Below are 21,130 nucleotides of genomic sequence, written 5' to 3'. Positions count from 1 at the left end.
TTTGAGACAGTGTCTCACTCTGTCACCCAGGCTGGAGGACAGTGGTGTAACCTCAGCTCACTGCAACCTCTGCCTCCCAGGTTCAAGCAATTCTCCTGCCTGAGCCTCTTGAGTAGCTGGGATTACAGGTGCATGCCACCATCCCCAACTAATTTTTTGTATTTTTTGTAGAGACGGGGTTTCACCATGTTGGCCAGGCTGCTCTCAAACTCCTGACCTCAAGCAATCGGCCTGACTTCACCTCCCAAAGTGCTGGAATTACAGGCATGAGCCACCACGCCCTCCATTCCTCTGTTTCTTTTCAAGTTCAGGAGCTGCACAAGACCTGCTTCAGATGGCAAGCCTTCAGAGTTACATATATGTAAACCAGTATGTCCAGCCAGGTTTTAATATAAGTAGTTAACCAGGTGGGAACTGTACCATGAGCTAATGCTTAAGAAAGCTCAAAGTAGCTGGATATGAGGTTAGGCTTCATTGAAGACTTTGATACTAAATTAACAATTTCTTAGAGTGAAGTCACAGATGATGTGATGAAATTGAGCATTTAGCAGAATCATCTGAGTATTTAGTGAAATCACCAAAAAACCAATTCAGAATGGAATATTAGGTAATAAAAACTAACCTGAATGTTCACAGACAGGTGTATCAATTGGCATAAATAAATAAATAATGCATTATAAGGTACTAAACACATTAAAGCAAATAACCTAGATAATTATCAACATGGCTGTTTCAAAAACATAATGTCGAAGATCAAAATGTCAGTTCCAGGAAGTTATAAACTATTTAATACAATGCATAGATGCTTTAAAAAGATAGAGATTAATATTGTATGATATTTATTGATCAATTCATATGTAGTTTAAAGAATAAAAATCTGAAATTCAAGAATACATATAACCACTTATTTGCATAATTTAGAGTGAGTTTTTAAATCTTTCCTTTGTTTTATAAAAGCTAAAAGTTTTAAACAAAGATGACAAACATTAATACTGTTTATTCCAAATGATAGCTTTATACATAGTTGTTAAATTAGTCCATTTAATTTCTGCATTTACGAAAATTAATTATGCTTTCTAAAAAGCTTATTACCAGGGAAAGATGTCTTTCTTGTTTCTATAAATAAGAGGTTAAGTAATACTCTATAGAGTCACGAAAGGATACAGTAGGCAGGAATTCAGTATATTAGGTACCATCACAGGTTGATATGGTAAAAAGCAAAGACACAACTAATTAAACAAAAATTAAAACAAGTAAAACATTTTGTGGCATTTCTTAAAAATATAAGAGTTCATCTACATTTCAAGAATACTCCAAACAAGCAATGACTTTCCAGGTATAAAAGATCTGATACTTTATAATGCCTACTAAAATATATTATTGCTAGCGTGATATAAAAGAGAGATATAAAACACATAATAATTGAGAGTACCCTCGTAAAAACCTTTATTGCCCTAAATAGCCTTATACCTATTGAGATAGTTATCTTTATTGCTTGCATATATGACTGGCCAAATTCCACATCCAAGACCAAAAAAAATTTAGGTCATTTACTGGCAGCCACTTTGGTTCCAAAGTGATGCCTTTTTCAAGGAAGCCATGGTTCCTATTCCTTCAATGCTTGTCTTTTTTCCTCAGTAAGCCTAGATTCTTTGTTCTGACTGAGTTTTATGACATTCCCATAAGCTCATTTAAGTCTTTTTTTTTTTTTTTTTTGAGATGGAGTCTTGCTCTGTTGCCCAGGCTGGAGTGCAGTGGCACAATCTTGGTTCATTGCAACCTCTGCCTCCTAAGTTCAAGCAGTTCTCCTGCCTCAACCACCTGGGTAGCTGGGACTAAATGCACATGCCACCTTGCCCAGCTAATTTTTGTATTTTTAGTAGTGACAGGGTTTCACCATGCTGACCGGGCTGGTCTCAAACTCCAGACCTCGTGATCCACTCACCTCGGCCTCCCAAAGTGCTAGGATTACAAGAGTGAGTCACTTCTCCTGGCCCATTTATGTCTTTTCTACCAAATGCACTTTTGAAAGTCTTGTCATAGATGGAAATCATTACCCTGCACATCTAGTGTTAATGTAGCCTCAAGTAGGGCAATGTCTTGATATGCCTTAATAAGGCTTGAAGAACTTTCAAGACTATGGCTGATTTTTGGTGTTTTTGGCCATTTCCTCATAGATATTCCCTGCTTTTCCACCCTTGAGGTAAAGATTTTACACTTATGATGGAGAGATAATCTCCCTCTTTTTTGGATCCTTGGCAGGCATGTGAATACTGCAAACATTAGACCTAAGAGGAAACTCGCTGAAGTAGTATCAGGTTCACTGAGGACTTCCATGGTCTGCTTGTGCTCTGCAATGTAAGAAATCCTTCTTACAACTTGGCTTTCTGTGCTTCACAAGAAAACTCTAGTTTATTTAACACAAGCTTTCACTGAATGTTCTTTATGCCAGGTACTATTCTAAACGTTTTACAAATAAGAACCCACTTAATCCCATGATATTCTGAAAATACAGATGCTATTTGCAGCTATATTTAAGATATGAATAAATTGTAGATGAGAAATGGCTTAAGTAATTTACTTAATATGAAGCAGCTACTAGGTATGGGAGCAAAATCCAAACTTCAGCGTTAAGTTTTCCTTTAAGGTCGTTTAGTTATCTCAACTATCATTCTGAATTCCCTTGATTTATCTCCACATTCAATACATCCAGCTCTCCCAGAGTTTTGATTGGTTTCACCAAATAACTAAATTAGAAAGAATAAGACATCGTATTTGTTAGCACAACAGGATGACTATAGTAAAAGATAATTTAATTGAATGTTTTGAAATAATGAAGAAAGCATACCCTGATGTGATTATTAGGCATTGAATGCTTATAATAAAATATCTCATGTAACCCATAAATATATGCACCTACTATGTACGCAGAAAATGAAAATAAATAAGTAAATAACCACTTAGTAATCATTGTCATACCACAAGCCCCAAAAGAAGAACTTCAAAGGTTAATAAATGTAAAATACCAAGCACCTGATCCTTAGCCTACAATTTAATTGGACTTTTATATATACTAGCATGACAATCATGTCTGTGTGTGTGTTTGGCACACAGGGAGCTGTTCTTCACCATCTTTAGCACAGATAAGAGCAAACCTCACCAGAAGTCACACAACAAAAGGGTCAGAAAATTTGAAGTTTTGACGGAACCTTAGAAGGTCAGTAAGTAAGTCTGGGTCTTTTTTCTCCTTTCCTCATGTCTCAGCATTTTTCCATGCAAATAGAAGCCACAAAAACACTAAGAAAAGACTAAATTCTTACAGAAAACTATCCATGATCTCTTAAAGTCTTGCATCCCTAAAAAGTTAGAAATCCACACCTTAACAAGCGTACACAAATTTACTTTATTTAATAGGACTATGGAGTCTCAGAAAAGTTTTAAATTTCTCAAAAGCAAAAAGAGAAGCTATTTTCCTTTAGATCCCTCCTCTATAAAATAAGCATTGAATTCAAACTCCAAGCTGAGGGCAAGGAGAGAAGTTCACAGGCATTGTAAAGGGCACTGACACAAGTTCAGCATTTGAGGGAGGGCCTCTTCCCGGCAAACCCAGGAATGGTCATCCAGGAGGTCCTTTCTCATAACAACTTGGTAAACTCTGCAAGTCAAAGGCAGGTTTTGTCCTTCCACAGCGGTAACCAGATGCCCAATTCCCATGGCCCTGAGCAGCCCAGGAAGAAGCAGAGACCTTCCAGGAACAGTGACAATGGGTGTGAAGGGAGGAACTTTGGGAGGAGGGGCAGTGAGTGTGTGAGCCTGGAGCAGGACCATCTGTGGGACAAGGGAGACAGCAGGACAAGATGTGGAGCATCCTGCTTGGGGCAGTGGGGAAAGGGAGAGACACAGTTCATGGCATGCTAACGTCATTCACCATGAAGGCTCCTCTCCTGACCAGGCATGTCCCGAAAGGAGCTTGTGGAAAGAGAAACTGCAATGGAAGAAGCTCAAGGGTTCTGGGGAGTGCACTTTACACCTCACTTCCCCAAATTAATAAATAAACTCTAATGCCCCAAATTAATGAATCAACTCTAATGCCTCCTAAGAAATGTTGCCTGATACAATGAGAAGAAAGAGGAGGAGGGGAGTGATGATGGTGATGATGCATTCAGCAAAAACACTGCTGACTTTCTGCTAAGCACATAACAGTGATGATTAAAGCTTAAACTACAATTCCTCTCTATACTTGCACAATGCCTTCAAATACACTTTCCTAGTCTAGAATATTTATATTTATATTTTAATTTGTATGTTCTGAGAAGTATTTTTACATGCGTTAAGTACGTTAACCTAAAAACAACTCTAAATTCAACATAAATAAATACCTTAATCACCAAAAGGTGAGTTGACTTGCCCAAGGTCACACAGTAATTATAGAAAGTAGCACAGCCAGAATTTAGGTCCTGTGAATTGGACACCAGGGTCTGTACTCTCTATCTGTGTGTTCTATTGCCCACCCTGCAAAAGCTGTAAAATTCTAAAACAGCTGGAAAGAAGGGAATGTTATAAGTAGATAGGATCACATGTGATTAAACTGTCCCTCTCATAAGAGGACGGTTGTTCAGAGAGTTTAAGTATCTGAACCACTATCCAGCAGTGGTGAGAAAAACCAGTAACTTCAATCTACTTCTCAGCTCTCTGTTTCTTCCACCACTTTGCTCTCTCCTTTTTCTGCAGACTCCAGCAGCGATTTTACTTATGATTATTTTGTAAAAGTTTCCCATCCACAACGTCATCTCCATAGGAAACTTGGAGTGATTGCCATATCCTCCTATGGGTGTCTACAGTCTCTCAAGTTTCCTGACCACTATCCCACTTCCTCTGTTTACATACCTTACAGAAAGGTGAAGTCAAACTCAGTTTTGTGAACACATTGTCTCCACTTCCTAGTCTTTGGGCCAGTTAAATAACCAACTGGGGTTGCTGACAAGGTTTGATTTCTTTTCATTTCTTCTTCTTTTTTTTTTTTTAATTTTTTTTTAATTTTTATTTCCTAGGAGGAATTATTCTGGCAAGGACTATTGTCAGCTGTCCACTGTAAGCCTATGGGCTGGAAGGCTGAAATTGGTTTGGGAAAAAATACAAGTTTTGATCTTCAAGATATAAGTAAATTATCCTTTGTAATAAGAAGAGAAAAAAATAGTTCAGAGCTCTGACTTATGTGAGGTATGCAAAATTTATCAGGCCCAGAGAGTCATGAGTGTGGAGCTTTGGTCATGCCACCTCACACCCATGCCTGGGGGCAACTGTTTAAGGGCATTTACTTCCTGACTAGCTGTCTCACTTCTTATCTTCACATTTGTGATATTTTTTACACAAACTACAATGTATAACCTGTCAAAAACCTTTGTTATTAACGTAAACTCTCGATAAAGAACTTAGAAACTGCCTCTTATTTTTTCCTTTAAAAACCTACTGATAACTGCTGCTAACTGGAGCATATATTCAGGGAAACTTGAATTTATGGTCTCAGGTTGTAGGCCTCAAACTTGGCCCATATAAATTCTCTATTTATATTAATTTTGTCTAATTTTTCCACTGTAGTTTGACAGTAGGACTAAAGAATCCCTGAACTATAAAACATAAAAAGTGAAATCAATAGCTATGTTCAGAATACACACCTGGTGGACAGTATTGTCCTTTTTAAATACACAAACCACAGAACTAACAGAAATATAAACTGCTGTAACATATGAGATTGAGGAATAGAAGTGAAATTTGAGAACCAAGACTGAATTTTCTCTCAACTGAAAGGACATTTTCCTCAAAGGATGAATGACATGCCTCCAAGGCAAGGTAAATTCACGAATCTGAACTTATATGTATTCATATGAGTATGAATACATACTCATAATGTATTTCTGGCTATAAAATTATAAAAAGTATAAGACAGGTAACCATATAACCTTAAAACATATGCCATTATGCCAATTGAGGATATGAATATTAGCCAGGGTTCAGATAAATGGAGATATTAAAAGAATCAGAGAAAGTTATCAAGTTTGTCCTCCCTAAGCTCATGTTGAAATTAATTGAATATTGAAATCATATTTACATGGAGCTTTAAGAATTGATAGAGCCGGCCAGGCACGGTGGCTCAAGCCTGTAATCCCAGCACTTTGGGAGGCCGAGACGGGTGGATCACGAGGTCAAGAGATCAAGACCAGCCTGGTCAACATGGTGAAAACCCGTCTCTACTAAAACTACAAAAAATTAGCTGGGCATGGTGGCGCGTGCCTGTAGTCCCAGCTACTAAGGAGGCTGAGGCAGGAGAATTGCCTGAACCCAGGAGGTGGAGATTGCGGTGAGCCGAGATCGCGCCATTGCACTCCAGCCTGGGTAGCAAGAGCGAAACTCCGTCTCAAAAAAAAAAAAAAAAAAAAGAATTGATAGAGCCATGAAGGCTCTGTTCTCATAATTGAAATTAATATCATTATAAAATGGCTAATTCAATTCCCTTTTACTTCTTTGTCCTTCAGCCTTTTGCCATGTCCTGAAACAGCAAGAAGGCCCTTGAAAGATGCCAACATCTTGATAATGAACTCTAAGTCTCCAGAACTGTTAGAAAATAATTTTCTGCTTATTATAAATCACCCAGTCTCAAGTGTTTCATTCTATTTGCAGAAAATGGACTAAGATAGAAATTTGTACCAGAAGTGAGGTTGTTACTATCAGAACCACCTAAAAATGTGTGTCAGATTTGGAACTCAGTAATGGACAGAGGGCAGAAGAGCTTAAAGGATCAGGCTAGAAAAAGCCTAGATTGCTATTAACAGAGTTCTAAGGGCTACTCTGGTGAGGGATCAAGGAGAGGAGAGCCATAGGCAAAAACTAAATCATCATGTAGTAGAGTAAGCCACAGACGAAACCTCCCATACACCAGATTTAAAGAAGGAAGTGGTGTCTCAAGAACCAAGCTCCCTGACAAAGAAAATCCTAGCCCTTTTAAAGGCTTACAATTCTAGAAAGTATATGTGAGAGGGTCATGATTGATGAAGTAGGCATGGGGTATGTGACCAGGTGGGGGTTTGAGCAAGATTGAGGGAGAACATTGGAGGGCGTTTCCCATATTATGCCTGTGATCTATAGGTAGGAATGTGATTAAAGGTGGGGGATTAAGGGTGGGGAGGTTAATCTTTAACCTCCAGGCCTGATCAGCGGTGCCAGCCGACCCTACCACTGACCTCATGCCTGCTATGTCTCAACGTTTACTTATTCCTCCTCTGAGACAAGATGCAGGAAAGAGGGGTCTCTTCCCTCATTCAGTGAGATTACTTAAGTGGTTTTGAAGAAAATAAGAGCAATATGGATGATTGAGGTAATTCTGATGAGATTCCAGATGGAAATGCAGAGCATGATATTGCACAATGACACGAGGTTTATCCTTTTTACTGAGTGACAACAAACATGGCTGAATTGTCTCTGTGTCCCATCATTGTATGAAAGGCAGAATTTAAGAACCACAAGTTACAATATTTGGTGGAAGAAATATCTAAGTAGCAAATTGCTGAGGGTACTGCATGGCTTTTTAAAACTATCAATAGTAAAATGAGAAAAGAAAAAAATTTAGATATGAAATGTATGTTGAAAATGAAGCAGAAAGTAAAAATTGGAAAATTATTAGTCTGGCTATGCTTTAAAGAAAGAAAAGGCATATTCAGAAAAGAAAAACCTATGGTGTGGCCAAATTTTGATAAGGAGATTAGCATGGCTAGAAGCAAGCCAGCTGCTATTCATCAAAACAATAGGAGGGTGAGCACAGAAACATACTGGAGATCACTGTTGTTGCCCCTCCCATCACAAGCCCAGAATGCCAATGCCTGGAGAACAGAATTAGATCAAAAGAGGAGTCTTGGGAGCCCTTGGGACCTTGTTGCTCACCACGCAGGCTTCCTTGAGTCTCTGATTCCTGCATTCTTGAGCAGCTCCTTCAAGCCATCTCAGAAATGGCCTAAAGAGGCTCAAGTGTGACTCTGTCCACCACTCCAGAAAGTACAGGGTATAAGTTTTGATGGTGTCCATAGAGTGCTAATTCTCCACGATTGCTGATTGTAAGAGCTAGATTTCAAAGGATCCATCAAGGAGCCTCAGGGCTCACAGAGAGAATTGACACAGGGGTAAGGCTACCACAGAGATTACCCACCAGCATAATTCCTAATGAAACATTAGGGGGTGGGTTGCTAGGCAAATAGCTAAATATAAGCAGGAGGGAAGAACTTCTGTGAAAAGGGAAGTTTGAAAAATTTTACACCCCAGAGATTAGCTAAAACAGGCATGCTAAATATAAGCAGAAAAGAGAAAATAAAATATCTATGCTCTATCTTCCTTCAATACATTCTCTTTTTTGGCTAAATCAATCGCTTGGCAAAATTCTTCCTCCAATTAAAACTAAAAATCAAAAATTCCTGCATTTTCCAGTAATGGTTTGAAACCCAGCTTCAGCAAGCTTTGGCCATAATATTCCAGCCTATGAGAGCTGCAGCATTGCTTGCTCCCAGAAAAGCCATGGGGGCCCAAAACCTGCCCCAGTCTGTGCTGACGGTGGGACTTGGAGCCAAAACAGAAAATTATCAAACCTCAGGATTTAATATTATTTTTTTGGTAGGGATTTGGATTTAGTTGAACCTGTTAATTCTTTTTATTTTCTGTTCCTGTCCTTTGTTAGGGAGTTGTCTATCCTATGCTTGCTCCACCATATATTTAAGAAACAAATAATTTGTTTGATTTCACAGCTGGAGGGGAATCTTCCTCAGAATGAATCATAACCTGAGTCTTACATATATCCAATTTTGATACTTAGATGAGAATCTAGACCATAGACTTTTAAGATTATGCTACAATGAGTTAAGACTGGGAACTATTGTGTTAAAATGAAATTACTTTGTATGTGAGAAGTACATGAGTTTTAGGGGTGCCAGAGGCAGGATGCTATAATTTGAATGTTTGTCCCTTCAAAATTAAATTTCATGTTGCAATTTAATTCCCACTGTAACAGTGTTAAGAGATGAGGCCTTTAAGTGGCAATTAGGCCATGAGGGCTCTAAAGAACAACTCTCATGGCCATGATCAGTGGGTGGTTATATATTGAAATTAGGCCTCAGAGAGCTAGATAGGTTGAATAGTGCCTGGCATAAAGAGCACGTGATGACAGTTCATGTTAAATAAACTGAAGCTTTCCTGTGAAGCAGAAGAGGCTAATTTGTAAGGAGGTTTCTTTACATCTGCATGACACAGCAGACCATGGAAAGTTCTTGGTGCATCAGGTACTTCTTCAGCTCCTTTCCTTTCCAGGCTAAAGTCTGCAGACAGGCTATTATTCACATGCCTGCCAAGAGATTTAAACAAGAGAAAGATTCTCTGTCCGTAATAAAAATCTGTTAAAAGGTGGAAAACAGGGAACAGTTGATAGCAGATGGCCAATAGCAACAAAAATAAGCCACAGTTTCGAAACTTTCTAAGTCTTATTGAGGCTTATCAAGAGATAGCCCCCACTTGGGGACATACTAACACTAGATGTCCAGTTTACCCCTTTCTCCCCCTGTGAAGAGTAACAGAGGAAATAGATAGGAAAGGGCTAAAATGAGCTTTTTAGGACCTTGTAAAACTAGTTCAGAGGACAGGACCTCCAGAATCCTGAGGACAAGGAGATAAACTTGGCTTACTTGACAAAGGCATCACTTTGGAACCAAAGTGGTTGCCAGTAAATGTCCTCAATTTTACTACCTGGGTGTGGAATTTGGCAAGTCATGTATGTGAACAATAGGGTTAGTTACCTAAATGGGCAAATAGCAATAAACATTTTATGAGAGAGTTGTGTAAATTGTTATTTGTTTTAAAAGGCTTTTATGTCAGGCTCACCACAATATTTTTTATTATGTATTTGAAAGTATTAGATCTTTTGTACCTGAAAAGTCATTGTTTATTTGAAGTCTTCCTAATGCAAAGAAAAACTCTCATTTAAAAAACATAGCAAATAATTTTTTTGTGTTACTTTTAAAATATCGACCCAACACAGTGGCTCCTCCCTGTAAACCCAACACTTTGGGAGGCTGAGGCAGGCAGATTGCTTGAACCCAGGAGTTTGAGACCAGCCTGGGCAACATAGTAAAACCGTGTGTCTACTGAAAATACAAAAATTAGCCTGGCATGGAGGTGTGAGCCTATACTTCCAGCTACTCAGGATGCTGAAGTGGGAGAATGCTTGAGCCCAGGGGCTTAAGACTGAAGTGAACCATGATTGAGCCACTGCGCTCTAGCCTCAGTGACAAAGAGAGATCCTATCTCAAAAATGATAATAATAATTACCTGTTTCATTTTGGCAAGATATACTTGTGGTAACAAGCATACTAGACTTCTCTCTTCTTCAACCCCTTGTAACTCTGCATAATATTATTGAAATTCTTATTTATAGAAAAAAAAACTCACATCTTTCTCTGGTTATAAGCTTTTAAGAAAACATTATTTTTAGAAAATGCTGAAATAAATTGGAATAATTTGATGAACACTTTTGAACCTATTAGATTAAACAATATTGACCTCTGTCATCTTTGTTTAAAATGATTATTGTAAAGAAAAAAATTACATCATTTCCAGAAAAACAGTATGAAATTTTTTGTATAGTATTTTATTGTGGATTTATTTTACTTGAAACTACATGTGAATAGATTATCAATATAAATAATTAGCCTTTTAAAAAGCATATTTAATATTATTAGTTTAAATTTTTGCCATTGACTTTGTAAATTCAGCACTATGTGTTTGAAATGAGTTCATGTTTAAGCTTATTTAATTTAACTGCTGTTAGTATTTCAAAATATATTATTTAGCCATTTATCCCAATTGATATAACCATCTTTATTTCTGTGAACATTTTGGTTAGTTTTTCAACTGAATTTTTAATGCCAGATTTGCTCTTATTCCCTGAATCTGAATGGATATTTAATGGGAATTTCAGAAAGCATTTAATTCTACATCACCTGCTGTAGCTTCACAACAACAGAGAGCTGACTTCAAACCAATAACTTTATATTCCACTACTTTGAACTTACTTAGGTATCAGCTCCCTGCAGTTCCCACCTGCTTGGACTTTGAGAATATTGGTATCATGTTAGCTACTCATGCTCAAACCTTGCTGGAAATGCTGGTTTAAATTTATGTAACTACTAACCCGTGTGATATGGTGTGGCTCTGTGATCCCAACCAAATCTCATTTCAAATTATAATCCTTATAATCCCCATGTGTTGAGGAAGGAACCTAGTGGGAGGCTATTGGATCATGGGGGCAGTTTCCCCCATGCTGTTCTCATGCTAGTGAGTGTATTCTCACAAGATCTGATAGTTTTATAAAGGGCTCTTCCGTATTCAATCTCTCTTGCTCGCCTGCTGCCATGTAAGACATGCTTTCCTTCCCTTTCACCTCCATGATTGTAAGTCTCCTGAGGCCTCCCAAACCTCAGGAAAATCTGTGAGTCAATTAAACCTCTTTTCTTTTTAAGTTACCCAGTCTCTGTTAGTATCTTTATAGCAGTGTGAAAATGGACCAATACACCTTCCCTTCTGAAGTAGGTCGTGAGAGGTTCCTGAACCTGAAAAGGAATGAAGAAATGACTTAAAGCCACCAGCTAATTGGGCTTGATCATTTGGACTCAGTTGACTCTTCCCCTACCCCTACCCATGTCTAACACCAAAAAAAAGGATCCCATACTTACACAGCACAAAGAAATCTACTCTTGGGCTCTTTCTAGGACTGCTAAAGGCCATGGGAACTGGACACCTGGATGCTATGGAGGAAGGGCAAACAAAGCCTGACATCAACCTGGACACTTTGCCAACCTGTTTATGGTAAGTTGATGTCACTTGTGACTACTCCTAGTGTGTGCCAGGAATAAGCTATTCCTGATGCCAGAATCTTTTGCCATCAGTGACTTATGTAGGCCTTCTGACCCTTACTCCTTGCTCCACCCATAGTTAATATCATGGGGTTCTCTCTCAGATCCTGATATAAAGGTCCTACACTGCCTGGCCTGACAAGCCACCTCAAGTAGACAAGACACTTACCAATAGGTAAGGGGTCATTAGAGGAGAAGGGCATGTCTAACATGGGATTTTCTGTTTTCATTTTGAGGTAGATACAGGGTGATTTTCTGTATCCCAGTATTAATGAAGATTAAGCAAGACCAAAGCTGATTTTGGGTAATTTGGCCTGTATAATACCCAAACCAAAAGGGAAATATCTGCAACTATAACTATCTCAGAGGACCTTCCTGCTCTCAGGAATTCAGAGAGGAGAGGATGTTAGAAAGATAATAGGTGCTCTGCTTTCTTCTTCAAACCCTCTTCCCTGTGTTCTGCTATAGAGATTGCTGATTTGCTCCTCAAGCAAGAGATTCACTGCTGCTCAGCATGTTTCAGACTAATGCATGCTTCATGCTCATCTCCTGCCTGATGTTCCCGTCTCTGAGCCAAGGTGAGATTTTCCCTTACACCTCTCACACCAGCCCTGGAGTCTTCCCTCCATCCTCATGCATGTGGGTTCACTGGAAAAACAGCAGAGTCAACATCAGGGGTTGTTTTCTGTCATCCAGTGATCATTATCGCTGATCTCATCCCATTCAAAAACATCCTCATTTCGTTCATGTGTCTGAAACAGAATTTGATAGGATCACTTATAGGTGACCATTGTGGCTGAGTTCATCTGATTGAATATATATGTGATGGCAGTTTGGGGGATGTTTTTATGTAGATATTGATAGGATGGAGAGCTAAGGTAAATATTGCATGCAGGGAAACCAAGAGAAACTTGAGAGAGGTGAAAACCTGAGTCTAAAGGCAGACGCCTGAGCCTCAGAAATAAAAAAGAAAACAAGGACATATTTCTTTAACCTATTTATTGTGTGCTCTTGTGTTGAGCAAAGGAAACCAGAGCGAAAAGAGATAAGATGCAGGAGGGCAAAAGTGAGCAGTCACCCCAGTATACACTGTATCAGTATATTTTTATAAATGAACTTCAGAAGCTCTTAATACACCTTCCAGCCTTTCCTTGCGCTGAGAGTCTTTCTTAATTGACACTTTTTTCCCCCAGGCCAGGAGGCCCAGACAGAGCTGCCTAAAGCCCGGATCAGCTGCCCAGAAGGTACCAATGCCTATGGATCCTACTGCTACTACTTTAATGAAGACCTTGAGACCTGGGCTGATGCAGATGTGAGTGAAGAGAGCAGCGTGGGAAGGGAGGCTCATGAAGGTAGAGGCAGCTGCTAGTTTACAGTGTGTTCAGTGGCTGCAATGAGATAAGACGGATCCCTTCCCTATTCCACCACTAGTCCAAAACTTCCCCAATGTACTTTATCCCATCATTTGACACATTTCCAGCACAGATATGTTGGTGGTCAATGACAGCATCATCAGGGACATTTCTGTGATGTCCTTTTTTGTTACATCCTCTGGGAGGTCTCAGTATATCCTTCATACCTTCCTTCTCCACTGAGTGCTACATTTTCTTCTCTAACAGCTCTACTGCCAGAACATGCACTCAGGCAACCTGGTGTCTGTGCTCACCGAGTCGGAAGGTACCTTCGTGGCCTCACTGATTAAGGAGAGTAGCACTGATGACAGCAGTGTCTGGATTGGCCTTCATGACCCCAAAAAGGTCAGTCTGCAGTCTCCTCTATTTCCTTATAAACATATTTGAGAGGTAAGAGGGACGTTTAAGGTCTGGCACCTCGAGCACCAACTTGTATCTTTTTTGTTTGTTTGTTTAAATAAAAGGAACCTCTTATAGATCTTATAATGTATGAGTTGTGAGGTTCAGTGTAGGTAGTTAGAGACATGAGTTGAAGGTTGAATATTCTGGGCTTGTGGGAATTCATGCACAAACTCATTCTGTCTACTTCTTTATGTCTACTTCTGCATCTTTATGTACAAATTTTTCCCTACTTTGCTATTGTCTGTCTTGGAAGAGATCCCTCTGTAAACTACATAGAGAAAGAGTAAAGGAGCAGAATCTATTGCTATTTGGAACTATATTGTTAAAGTAAATAATATATCAACAACTACTGTATAGCCAATTTTATGCTGGATATGAGAGTTCTGAGCTTCAGGAAAAAAAGTCAGGAACTACTCTCCATAAGGAACTTTTATCAGTCTGTGTATCAAACTCTGGACGCTTATTGTTTGCTAGAAGAGGAGGAGGAATTTGGACATTCCAGAGAAAGAGAAACTTAGAACAAAAGCAAATGAAATGATATAATATTCATAGTGACAACGATGTTCATTCTTTCCCCTATAGTTTGGCCTGTCTCTGCGTGTGCAGAAAGGCTTGGTTGTTCTATCGATTTTTCAGTGACCACAGTCCCTTTTCTGGCCTTTCCCCACCTAGAATCGCCGCTGGCACTGGAGCAGTGGGTCCCTGGTCTCCTACAAATCCTGGGAAAATGGAGCCCCAAGCAGCGCTAATGCTGGCTACTGTGCAAGCCTGACTTCATGCTCAGGTAAAAGGCAGAGAATCTAACCCCTTCTTGCCATTTCCCTCCCACTTATCTCTGCGGTTGAACATGGGGACTGGGATAGAGGAAAGGAGTATTTTCATCTAGAAAATAAGAGAATGTTTCCTCTTGTTTCTTGTTCTGAGTCCTAGGTTGAGGGGGTGCTACCCTCTTTCTGATCTTCTCATTCTGACTCTTCTAATTGTACTGTAGGATTCAAGAAATGGAAGGATGAATCTTGTGAGAAGAAGTTCTCCTTTGTTTGCAAGTTCAAAAACTAGAGACCTCTAAAAAATGGACATCTAGAACTGGTGGTCCTGCAATTACTATGGAGTCAAAAATTAAACAAGACTATTTCTCCAACTCAGTTGAGGCTATCTCCTCCCTACTGCGTTTGCATCTCTGATCTTCAGCACCTTCACCTGTCCCAGTCTCTAGAGCCCTGAACAATAAAAACTAACATATTTTTCTCCATTGTCTGTCTTCTGCATTTGCTCTTTCTACAGCCCATGCCTGGGTGGTTGGGGTGGGAATGATTGTCACACTCCAGAGCTTGCCCTGGCCCATCCACTTTTTAAAACCCCACTCACATTTTATGTATGCCGGACTTATGAACATGTGGTGGCCTTGCTATGACAAGATAAAGATTAAGATTTCATCCACAATACATGTTACACGGACCTAGTGAGTTACATAAATAATTAAATTGTTGATCCAAACTGACTATAGTGTTTGATAATCTAGAGGAATTCACATAGTTGGGGTCTGAGGGGGATACATCTGTTCTCGGTTATGCAATTTGAAGTCATGACTGAAGTGATAATTCAAGAATTATTAGATCTACAGTGCTGAGTGCATTGGTGGTACATTTTTAGAGGCCAGCAAGCAAAATTTATTAAATGCTACTTCTTGGATGAATGAATAATTCATTGATAAATTATGTAAATTAATATACAGGAATACTTGTCTCTTTAAATGTCTTAACTCCCAATAAAGTCAAATTCTGAAATATTGCTTTTAGAACTTTCACAAATTAATTCTTGAAGGACACAATTCATCTCATAACTTCAATTGTATCAATAATAGTATTAAATATGCTTTAATACTATTTTAATAGTATTAAATGTGATAATAGTATAAATAGTATTAAATGCTCGCTTGCTCTTTGGGGCTACAACATAAGAATGGAGGAAAAGATACAAAATGATCAGTTCAGTACCTTTGGGTTGAGAAAGACAGAAAGGAAAAGAAGAACTGACTCTATTAAGTGGATGCTATAATCATATATATATACTGGGGTAACAAAGGAAACAAATTGTCAGCCAGGATTAAAGTAACAACAATGAAAACAAGATTCAACTATGTGCTATGTATAAGAGACATGAGTTTGATTAAGACACAAATAGCTTGGAAGTAAAAGAATGGAAATAGATATATCTTGCAAACAGAAACCATAAGAATACTGGTTTCTGTACTGTTGCCCAGTATAATGCCTATGTGACATTGCTGAATTTCAACCCCGTCCTAACTCCGCTTATCTTTAAGAAACAGTCTGCCTGCAGTAAAACGTTTCCTTTGTAATTAGATCAGCTGAGGCTAGTTAGAATCAAGATTGCCACCAAAGGACCTCAAAAGGCATCTGGTTCATTATAGTCTCATTTCCATGCGAAATGACACTCCCACTGACAACACGACAGTTGACAATCACCATGACAACAGCCAGAAGAAGCAATAAAAGGACAAAAAGGAAGGCATACTCTGGTTCCAGGAAGTTCACAACCTATTTTCAGAAAAGACATGAATGTTCTTCCCTTTGTTTTTAATGTTCAGTCCTTTCATTAGAGAAACACTATATTTTAACCCCTTCACCCCACACTAGTGGAGAAGTTGATTTGTGAGTCATGCTCTGGCTTCTCAATTCCATGGCCATCAAATAAAGCCTGCAGTGCTTGACATTCACTTTCTGTTTCATGTATTGGCTTTGTGACACTGAATAGGGAAAGACTCCATTTTTGGGGGGACCAGCTTTTCTGCAATGATACTAATATCAGACATATTTTACTTTAAAGCAAAAAACTTTACTTGAGAAGAAAAGGAACATTTTATAATAATAAAGTAGTTAATCCTTCAAGAAGATGTCTCAAAATACATGAAACAGACAGAACCCACTGCAGTGTGACAAAGCCGCTGTAACCAGACTGCATCTCTGGATTCCTCCTCTCTAGTCAGGGCATATCTGAAAGAAGGGCAGCAGCCCCAGTCAGGGGCTTATAGATAAAACTCCCATCTCCCTGGAACAGAGCACCTGGGGGGACGGGCAGCTGTGGACACTGCTGCAGCAGGCTTAACATTCCTGCTTGCCAGCTCTGAAGGGAGCAGCAGATCACCCAGCACAGCACTTGAGCTCTGCTAAGGGACAGACTGCATCCTCAAGTGGGTCCCTCACCCCCATTCCCCCTGACTGGGAAATGCTTCCCAGCAGGGGTCGACAAACATCTCATACATGAGAGCTCCAGCTGGCACCTGGAGAGTGCCTCTCTAGGACAAAGCTTCCAGAGGAAGGAGCTGGCAGCAAACTTTGCTGTTCTGCAGCCTCTTCTGGTAATACCCAGGCAAACAGGGTCTGGAGTGTGCCTCTAGCAAACTCCAGCAGACCTGCAAAAGGGGCCTGACTCTTAGAAGGAAAACTATCAAACAGAAAGCAACAGCATCAACATCAACAAAAAGAATGCCCACGCAAAAACTCCATCCAAAGGTCACCAGCATCAAAAACCAAAGGTAGATAAATCCATAAAGATTAGGAAAAAACAGACCAAAAAGGCTGAAAATCCCAAAAGCCAGAATGTCTCTTCTCCTCCAAAGGATCATAACTCCTCACTAGCAAAGGGACAAAATTGGATAAAGAATGAGTTTGATGAATTGACAGAAGTGGGCTTCAGAAAGTGGGTAATAACAAACTCCTCTGAGCTAAACAAATGTGTTCTAACCCAATTCAAGGAAACTAAGGACCTTGATAAAAGGTTATAGGAATTGCTAACTAGAATAACCAGTTTAGCTAAAAAATATAGCACAGGAACTTTGAGAAACAGACACAATTATCAATAGCTGAATTGATCAAGAGAAGAAAGGATACCAGAAATTGAAGATCAACTTAATGAAATAAAGCATGAAGACAAGATTAGAGGAAAAAGAATTAAAAGGAATGAACAAGCCTCAGAGAAATATGGGACTATGTGAAAAGATCAAACCTATGTTTGATTGGTGTACCTGAAAGTGATGGGGAGATGGAACCAAGTTGGAAAACATACTTCAGGATAATATCCAGGAGAACTTCCCCAACCTAGCAAGAGAGGACAATATTCAAATTCAGTAAATCCAGAGAACACCACAAAGGTACTCCTCAAGAAGAGCACCCCAAGACACAAAATCTTCAGGTTCACCTAGGTTGAAATTAAGAAAAAAATGTTAAGGGCAACCAGAGAGAAAGGTCAAGTTACCCACAAAGGGAAGCCCATCAGACTAACAGCAGATCTCTCTGCAGAAACCCTGCAAGCCAGAAGAGAATGGGGGTCAATATTTAACATTCTTAAAGAAAAGAGTTTTCAACCAAGAATTTCATATCCAGCCAAACTAAACTTCATACGTGAAGGAGAAAGAAAATCCTTTACAGACAAGCAATTGCTGAAATATTTCATCACCACCAGGCCTGCCTTACAAGAGCTCCAGAAGGAAGCACTAAACGTGGAAAGGAACAACCAGGACTAACCACTGCAAAAACCTACCAAATGGTAAAGACCATTGACACTATGAAGTAACTGTGCCAACTAACAGGCAAAACAACCAACTAGTATAAAAATGGCAGGATCAAATCCACACGTAACAATATTAACCTTAAATGTAAATGGGCTAAATGCCCCAGTCAAAGGAAACAGACTGGCAATTGGATAAGAAGTCAAGACCCATTGGTGTGCTGTATTCAGGAGACCCATGTCACGTGCAAAGACACACATAGACTCAAATAAAGGGATGGAGGAAGATTTATCAAGCAAACAGAGAGCAAAAATAAGCAGGGGTTGCAATCCTAATCTCTGATAACATGGACTTTAAACCAACAAAGGTCAAAAGAGACAAAGAACGGTACTATACATTGGTACAGCGATCAATGTAACAAGAAGAGCTAACTATCCTAAATATATATGTACCCAATACAGGAGTACCCAGATACATGCAAGTTCTTAACGACTTACAGAGAGACTTAGACTCCCACACAATAATAGTGAGAGACTTTAACTCTCTACTTTCAATATGAGACAGATCAATGAGTCAAAAAATTAACAAGGATATCCAGGACTAGAACTCAGATCTGGACCAAGCAGACCTAATAGACATCTACAGAACTCTCCACTTAAAAGCCACAAAATATACATTCTTCTCACCACCACATCACACTTACTTTAAAATTGACCATATAATTGGAAGTAAATCACTCTTCAGCAAATGCAAAAGAATGGAAATCCTAACAACCAGTTTCTCAGACCACAGCACAATCAAATTAGAACTCGGAATTAAGAAACTCACTCAAAACCACATGACTACATGGAAACTGAACAACCAGCTCCTTAGTGACTACTGGAAAAATAATAAAATGAAGGCAGAAATAAAGATGTTCTTCAAAACCAATGAGAATGAAGACATAATATACCAGAATCTCTGGGAAACATTTAAAGCAGAGCCTAGAGGAAATTTATAGCACTAAACGCCCACATGAGAAGCCAGGAAAGATCTAAAATCCACACTCTATGGTCCAAATTAAAAGAACTAGAGGAGCAAGATCAAACAAATTCAAAAGCTAACAGAAGACAAGAAATAACTAAGATCAGAGCAGAACTGAAGGAGATAGAGACACAAAAAAACACTTTAAAAAATAATTAAATCAAGGAGCTGTTTTTTTGTTTTTTTGTTTTTTTTTAAGATTAACAAAATAGATAGACGGCTAGCCAGATTAATAATAAAGAAAAGACAGGAGAATCAAATAGTTGCCATAAAAAGTGATAAAGGGGATATCACCACCAATTCCACAGAAATACAAACTACCATCAGATTACTACAAACAACTCTATGCACATAAAGCAGTAAATCTAGAAGAAATGGATAAATTCCTGGACACTTAAGCCCTTCCAAGACTAAAGCAGGAAGAAGTTGAATCCCTGAATAGACAAATAACAAGGTCTGAAGTTGAGGCAGCAATTAATAGCCTACCAACCAAAAAACGTCCAAGTCCAGACTGGTTCACAGCTGAATTCTACCAGACATACAAAGAGGAGCTGGTATCATTCCTTCTGTAACTATTCCAAACAATACAAAGACAGGGAATACTCCCTCACTCATTTTATGAGACCAACATCATCCTGAAACAAAAACCTGGCAGAGACAAAACTAAAAAAGAAAATTTCAGGCCAATATCCATGATGAGAATCAATGCAAAAAATCTTCAATAAAATACTGTCAGACTGGATGCAACAGCATATCCAAAAGCTTATCCATCACGATCAAGTAGGCTTCATCCCGAGGATGCAAGGCTAGTTCAACATATGCAAATCTACAAATGAAATCAATCACATAAACAGAACCAAAGACAAAAACCACATGATTATCTCAATAGATGCAGAGAAGGCCTTCAACAAAATTCAACAACCCTTTATGCTAAAAACTCTCAGTAAACTAGGTGTTGATGGAATATATCTCAAAATAATAAAAGCTATTTATGACAAACCCACAGCCAACATCATACTGAATGGGCAAAAACTGGAAGCATTCCCTTTGAAAACTGACCCTAGACAAGTGTGTCCTCTCTCACCACTCCTATTCAACACAGTATTGGAAGTTCTAGCCAGGGCAATTAGGCAAAAAAAGGAAATAAAGAGTATTCAGTTAAGAAAAGAGGAAGTCAAATTGTCTCTATTTGCAGATGGCATGATTGTATATTTAGAAGACCCCATCATCTCAGCCCAAACACTCCTTAAACTGATAAGCAACTTCAGCAAAGTCTCAGGATACAAAATCAATGTGCAAAAATCACAAGCATTCCTACACACCAATAATAGACAAACAGAGAGACAAATCATGAGTGAACTCCCATTCACAATTGCTACAAAGAGAATAAAATACCTAGGGATACAACTAACAAAGGATGTAAAGGACCTCTTCAAGGAGAACTACAAACCACTGCTTAAGGAAATAAGAGAGGACACAAACAGATGGAAAAACGTTCCATGCTCATGGTTAGGAAAAATCAATATCGTGAAAATGGCCATACTGCCCAAAGTAATGTACAGACTCAATGCTATCCCCAACAACATACTGCTGACCTTCTCTACAGAACTGCAAAAAAACTCACCTTAAATTTCATATGGAACGAAAAAAGAGCCCACATAGCCAAGACAATCCTAAGCAAAAAGAACGAAGCTGGAGGCATCAAACTACCTGACTTCAAACTATACTACAAAGCTACAGTAATCAAAACAGCATGGTACTCGTACCAAAACAGAGATATAGACCAATGGAACTGAACAGAGGCTTCAGAAGTAATGCCACAC

The 21,130-nt window shown here is 38.9% G+C and overlaps 1 protein-coding gene across 1 annotated transcript; it reads left to right on the top strand.

Annotated features, from left to right (window-relative positions):
- Window positions 1–12,041: 12,041 nt before the first annotated feature.
- Window positions 12,042–15,008, top strand: LOC108310030 (lithostathine-1-beta). The gene is made up of 6 exons (XM_017536688.2): window positions 12,042–12,117; window positions 12,411–12,520; window positions 13,136–13,254; window positions 13,562–13,699; window positions 14,429–14,540; window positions 14,748–15,008. Exons 2-6 carry the CDS (start codon window positions 12,457–12,459, stop codon window positions 14,813–14,815), a joined length of 501 nt encoding a protein of 166 aa, XP_017392177.1. The 5' UTR covers window positions 12,042–12,117; window positions 12,411–12,456; the 3' UTR covers window positions 14,816–15,008.
- Window positions 15,009–21,130: the final 6,122 nt, after the last annotated feature.

The sequence above is a fragment of the Cebus imitator genome, unplaced genomic scaffold, assembly GCF_001604975.1.
Source record: "Cebus imitator isolate Cc_AM_T3 unplaced genomic scaffold, Cebus_imitator-1.0 Scaffold100, whole genome shotgun sequence".
Classification (NCBI taxonomy): Eukaryota; Metazoa; Chordata; class Mammalia; order Primates; family Cebidae; genus Cebus; species Cebus imitator.
The sequence above is the reverse complement of the archived record's forward strand: the minus strand, read 5'-3'. Positions and strand labels throughout refer to the sequence as shown.